At 42.0% G+C, this 5,783-nt stretch overlaps 1 protein-coding gene across 1 annotated transcript; it reads left to right on the top strand.

The window, feature by feature from the left end:
- Positions 1-1,487: 1,487 nt before the first annotated feature.
- On the top strand, positions 1,488-5,777 carry LOC109304292 (gap junction epsilon-1 protein-like). Its single transcript, XM_019526775.1, has 3 exons — positions 1,488-1,566; positions 3,080-3,262; positions 4,173-5,777. Exons 1-3 carry the CDS (start codon positions 1,528-1,530, stop codon positions 4,566-4,568), a joined length of 618 nt encoding a protein of 205 aa, XP_019382320.1. The 5' UTR covers positions 1,488-1,527; the 3' UTR covers positions 4,569-5,777.
- The last annotated feature ends 6 nt before the right edge of the window (positions 5,778-5,783 follow it).

The raw sequence follows: 5,783 nt of genomic DNA, 5'->3' as shown, positions 1-5,783 counted from the left end.
GAAGTAAGAGGTACAAATCTAGGGCCCTGCTACATGTTCCAATGGAAGCTGGATAGAAACCAGCAGTAGAGTTGTTCCTCCTTTTGAGGCCCTAACTTTGTAGCTGGTCGGCTCTTTCTTACAGCTGGGCTAGTCACTTCTACCTTGTGATCATAACATTGCCTGTCCATATGTATTGCACGATTCGCCAGTCAACTGTGCAACATGGGCAAGGTGTAGCAGGGGGTCTTGCAGGCTCCACATGCCTGCCCCATTCCATGGTGGGGCTGGGATTCCTGGATACCAACAGCTGTGGAATCTGGGGACTTCAGCAATCATGGTGGGGGGGGGGGTGAAGTCAAGGTTCAAGTTATTTCAAATTACAGATTTTTTTTTCCCAACAGACCACTGAGATGCTTTATAAAAGTGATACCAATCCAGTGCCTTGAAAGGTCTTTGAATGGCTATCCACAGTCCAAAGGGCACCGAAAATTGGAAAGCTAAACAGCCATGATCCTTCAATCATGTTTGTCTCTTTTTGTTCCATCCCTCATACTCTTTTTGCAGTCCGAGTATGTTTTGGAATAGGCGCAACCCCTCTCCACACAAGATTTATCTCATTAATTTGCCCCTCCTCCCCCATAAGAGACAAGAGCCGCCCTGTAGAGGTAGTTTCTAGAGAAGGAAGAGGCAGTTTGCATTTTTTTGGAATATTTACAATTAGAGTACTAATAATTTGGTAGATTTTTTTGTTTGTTGAGTGGAAGAAAAATATCTTTAATTTATAAAAGTCAAGCTCTCTTTTGCCTGCTTCATCATGGTCCATGACCGATAGATAAAACTCAGTCTTTTATTTCAATGTCAGAAAGAATTAAAATATTCTTGATGGAGACTCAAGAAAACAAAAGATTTTCTAACTCATCCATTTGAATGAACATGACTCGATCCACCACCTATTGAAATCAGTGCTTTTTGTTGACTCCTGGGGGCCCTGGATAAACCTATTGCGCTAAGAATAACACTCAAGGTAGGAAAGCTACACTTCTTTGAGAAGTGTAATGCCTTTTTAAAATAACTTTGCAACTAACATTGAGCATGAGCAGATAAAAAGTTGCCATTAAAGACTCAGGGCCTTCCAAAGTTAATTTACTTTTGAAAATCAGAACCTGGTGCGGGGAGGGCTCCAATTTTATTAGGGCATGGTGCTGGGCAGCCCAATTTTTTATTTTTGCAGGACCACCCCAGCCCCACCAAAAGAGTGAAAGTGTAATGAACCCTGGGTGAAGTAGCCGCTGCTGACTCAGAGGGACACTCAGGGCAGGGCAGGGGGGAGGGAGGCAGCAGGGCAGGGAATAGCCATGGGTGCTTTTTATGCTTTTTTTTTTTTTTTTTGGATTGGAGCCACGGGCTCTCTCCCTCCCTCCCCCGGGTGCGTTTGTGCATTGGGCGGGGGGAGCGGATCAGCCCCTCTCTTGCAGGATGCTCCAGCCGCACTCCCTGGCCGGGACCCGGAGGAACAGCAGCGCGCGGGGACTGAAGCCCAAGTGAATGGGGCGCCCCAACAACCCGGCGCCGGGGATGCGGCTGGTGCGTACCACACCCCTGCTCGGCCCGCGGGGGAAGCCCGGGGTGCCCTCCTCTGGGCTGCTCCCAGCCGCGAGCGCGGCAGGGACAGTGCCCTGCGGGCCCGCTCCGGGGCTGCACCGAGCTCCAGCCAGCACGGGGCACGGGGGCCAGAGCGCCTCCCTCCCGCAGCCCTCCCCTGCCCCGCACTGCCCCTTTGCCAAGCCCCTCCAGCATCTCTCCCCTGCCCCACACTGCCCCTTTGCCAAGCTCCTCCAGCCTCCCTCCCCTGCCCCACACTGCCCCTTTGTCAAGCCCCCCCAAGAGGGCTGTAGTGCAGTGAACTTCTACTGACTCCCCTTGGGCGAATAAAGCAAGAAAAGGGATGGGGTTGTCACTGAAAGCAGGAAGAATCACTCTGCCCCGCCCCAGGTTACTTTAGTTCTCAAGCCCCCTAAGTCCTGCTGGGACCCGGCTGCCCAGGCACGTTCCCCTGCCTTTGTGTCCCTTTGTTGTGTGCCTTGTTTCTGCTGACTGTAGTCACTGGGGATCAGCAGGCAGACCACATGCCCTTGCCTTTTGTTTCCAAGCTTTTTTTATTTTTTGGGGGCCTGAAAGGGTCAGGTTGCCTGGGGCCCCTGAGATAAAAAGGCAAAATATGCAGTGACAAGTGTTTTCCACAGCAAGAGTCATGGGAGAGCAATAGCATCAGACCCAGTCTGATGACAGCCACTTGGCAATGATTTCCTCCACCATTGCACGAGGCTAGCATCCTCCAAGACATGTCTTTAAATTACATCAAGAACTTCTATGAAGGATGTGTAAGTACAAAGTGAATCATGAAATAAAAGGGAAAGGAATAATCTGCTTTTAATTTCTATTTTTATTTTTTTTTTTAGCATTGCAATTGGTCATGTTCAGAGACCAGCTGATCTGTTAAGAAATTCTGGAGGAATAGATTAGCATGAGACTTGTAACACATAACCCATGCTTTCCTTAAAGGAAATATCAATGAGGCACAACAACTAATGGGAACTGAGGCATAAACTGGCCTGGTTCTTACAAGCCTTACTTCTGAGAAGTCAGAAGTTAGCTTCCAAGGATTCATAGATGGAGACAACCATTCTTTTGCCATTATGATAGTTTAAACAACAGCAGAACAAAATACGAAGTCTTCATTGAAGGATTCCATCTTCAGTCTGTCTGGCATGTTTGTAATAGGAGAAGGCTGAATGTATATGGTATCTACAGCTACTATTGATTTCTTTTTAAAGAGCTGTTAAACAGATTATCTGATGGAGGCTAAAGGAATGAGTGCTTATGAAAATCTTTTAGAAACAGTAAGAAAGTTTAAGGCATTACTTGGTTACATGTCCACTACAGTCTTCTTGCTGTGGTTGTTTTAAAGGAAGAGAAAGGAATGAGGAGCATTTTTCCAAATCTAAAGTACATGTTTTTGGAAAAGTGAAAGAATATACCTGCAAGAATAACAATATTTATCTTTGTCTTTTCTCTCAAATAATCCTGTCATTTGCAGCTCAGGCCACCAACAGTAATTGGTCAGTTCCACACGCTTTTCTTTGGCTCAGTTCGAATGTTTTTCCTTGGCGTTTTGGGCTTTGCAGTTTATGGAAATGAGGCCTTGCACTTCAGCTGTGATCCAGATAAGAGAGAGCTTAATCTTTTCTGTTACAATCAGTTCAGGCCAATTACTCCTCAGGTATTTTTTTATCTATTTTTTTAAGTAGAGTTAGTAGAGTAATCTAAGAAGTACTTTGATAACATAGTGATATAACTTAGAATATGAGAGCATTTGCGGCAAAGAAAGGTGCTGTGCTTTTAACTTTATTCACAAGAGTAATCCTCACTGCATAGAAAAATAATCCTTAGCTGTTGGCAACAGTCAGACTATTTGCCAGGGTAAGGATAGCTCAGGTGAGAAAGATTTGTAGGATCAGCTCATAAACGAACTATAATAAACAATATCTAACCTAAAAAGACTTGTAGACTGTAATGGCTGGATTCTGTGACACTATATCCACACACCCATCTTTATTCACATGGGTATTTCCACTGACCCTGTGGAATAGTTGAATGGGTAGTCTCCTGGGTAGGGTAGGGAAATAGGAGGCTACACCTGATTTTGATTCATGGCTTGGTGACTAACTGTGTGTGATACTGACCAAATCAGTCAATTTACTTTGTGTCTCAGCTTACCATCCTTTAAAAAAATATGGAGACAATACTTATTTGTAAAGGTGTTTTAGAGAGAGAATCCTTCAATGTCTAAATAAGCACCACCAGTGGTTCATAAGAACTACCCACACAAATAAGGATTACTGATGTGAGTAAAGGTATGCAGGCCCAGGACCTCTTCATTGTGATCTACTGTATTTGTACCATAGTTTACCTCAATTGAGAGAATGTTAACAAAAAAGTAAATGAGCTCTAAATCCAGCTTTTGGGAAAAAAATGTAACATTGATTGTTCTTACCTTACATAATCTTTTAATTTTATATGTGTTTTATATATTGAATAGATTCTTATAATAAATTCAGGTGTGAGTCTACTTTTAGCAGGCTCAATGAAGTTGCAAATGATCTGACAGCAAGTTTTCTGCTATACTTTAGGTATTCTGGGCATTACAGCTAGTGACTGTACTGGTACCTGGAGCAGTGTTTCATCTTTATGCAGCATGTAAAACCATCAGTCAGGAAGATATCCTCCAAAAGCCTATCTACACTGTTTTTTATATCCTCACTGTTTTGTTAAGGGTTGTCCTTGAAGTTGTGTCTTTTTGGCTTCAGAGTCACCTCTTTGGTTTCCAGGTGAACCCAGTCTACAGGTGTGATGCAGGAGCCCTCAATAAAAAGTTTAATATTACCCGTTGCCTGGTGCCAGAACACTTTGAAAAGACAATTTTCCTTATTGCTATGTACACATTTACTGTGATTACAGTGGTGTTGTGTGTTGCTGAGATTTTTGAGATCTTATGTAGGAGGCTGGGTTTCTTAAACAATCAGTGACCTTATTTTCATACTGAATCATTCCTCTTTATCATTCATTCACACTTTTTTTGAATATGTACCACGGAGATCTCAGCTTGAAACAGACTTTCCTGTACACTTGGGTAAATTTGTACAGGAACTATATCCTTCTGTGAACTTTTATATTAATGTTTTAAAATGCAATATAAGAACCAGATCCAAAAGAAAATGATTATTTTACTTGCAACTTAATGGAAGATGCTATTTAAGTTCCCATATGGATTTGGAACAAGTCTGTTCGCAGATGGTGTGGTGCTTATGTAAATGACCTCATGATTTACTTTTAGTTCATTGAACTCTAATGCTTATGAAGTGAGCTTCTGTCTTCAGGTAGTGCCTGACATGATACAACAAAGTTCCCCAACTTTTCCCAAGAAGTTATGCTGTTGCAGCCTGAATCCTGAACAACCACATCCTTGGCCTCCCATGAGACTCCTGACTGTGCTGTGGTTTTTATGATGTGAAGCGATGTCTGCTAAGATATTGTTGGCAAGAAACATACTATTTTGTGTCATGCTATATGAAAAACTCTTTTTAAAGCAAATGATGGGCACACAATTACTTGTACTGCTCTGACCACCCCTCCTCCATTTTTTCTTTGTAATATATCAAAATATATATGCATGGGTCATATTGATTTATGAAATAAAAGGTCAAGGGTCCCACACTTGCCTCCGTTATATAGCATAGAATGATTCATAAATATTTATTATACTTTCAGTTACAGTGATTTTAATTTTTTTTATGACCCCTACTGCTCTGGGCACAGGCATACCTTGATTTCAATGAGAATTTTTTCTGATGGATTGAAGGACTGGGCCCTGAAGATTCCTTTTATTTAATTTTTTGTCAGGCCAGTTCTGCATTTCTATCACATTGCATACAGTTGTTAAATACAAAAATCAGCACACCAAAGTGATAAAGTTATACCTTGAACTAAGTGGATTTTGAGTTATACCTTAGTTGTACCTTGAACTAAGTATTCTTTAGATCTATTTATATATCTTGTATTCTCTTGCACACCAGTTTCCATCTCAGAACTAAGGGATATCTTCAAATGAAAATCAGTCATACTCCCTGGTTACATGTGAGCTGACAGAAAGATACATTTGGAAACTGGACAGAAGGAAGAGGTAGTTTCCATTTTTTTTAATGTTTACAATTAGAGTACTAATAATTTGGTAGATTTTTTTG

This window comes from Gavialis gangeticus, unplaced genomic scaffold (assembly GCF_001723915.1).
Source record: "Gavialis gangeticus isolate Ggan-Ray unplaced genomic scaffold, GavGan_comp1, whole genome shotgun sequence".
Classification (NCBI taxonomy): domain Eukaryota; kingdom Metazoa; phylum Chordata; order Crocodylia; family Gavialidae; genus Gavialis; species Gavialis gangeticus.
This window is presented reverse-complemented; position numbering and strand designations above follow the sequence as displayed.

What these genes read in the sequence shown, in the direction of transcription:
- LOC109304292 (XM_019526775.1), top strand. Translation starts at nt 1,528, where the DNA reads ATGGGGCGCCCCAACAACCCGGCGCCGGGGATGCGGCTG. An exon ending in CGGCGCCGGGGATGCGGCTG is followed by an intron (nt 1,567 to 3,079) that starts GTGCGTACCACA and finishes TGTCATTTGCAG; the next exon opens with CTCAGGCCACCAACAGTAAT. An exon ending in TCAGGCCAATTACTCCTCAG is followed by an intron (nt 3,263 to 4,172) that starts GTATTTTTTTAT and finishes GCTATACTTTAG; the next exon opens with GTATTCTGGGCATTACAGCT.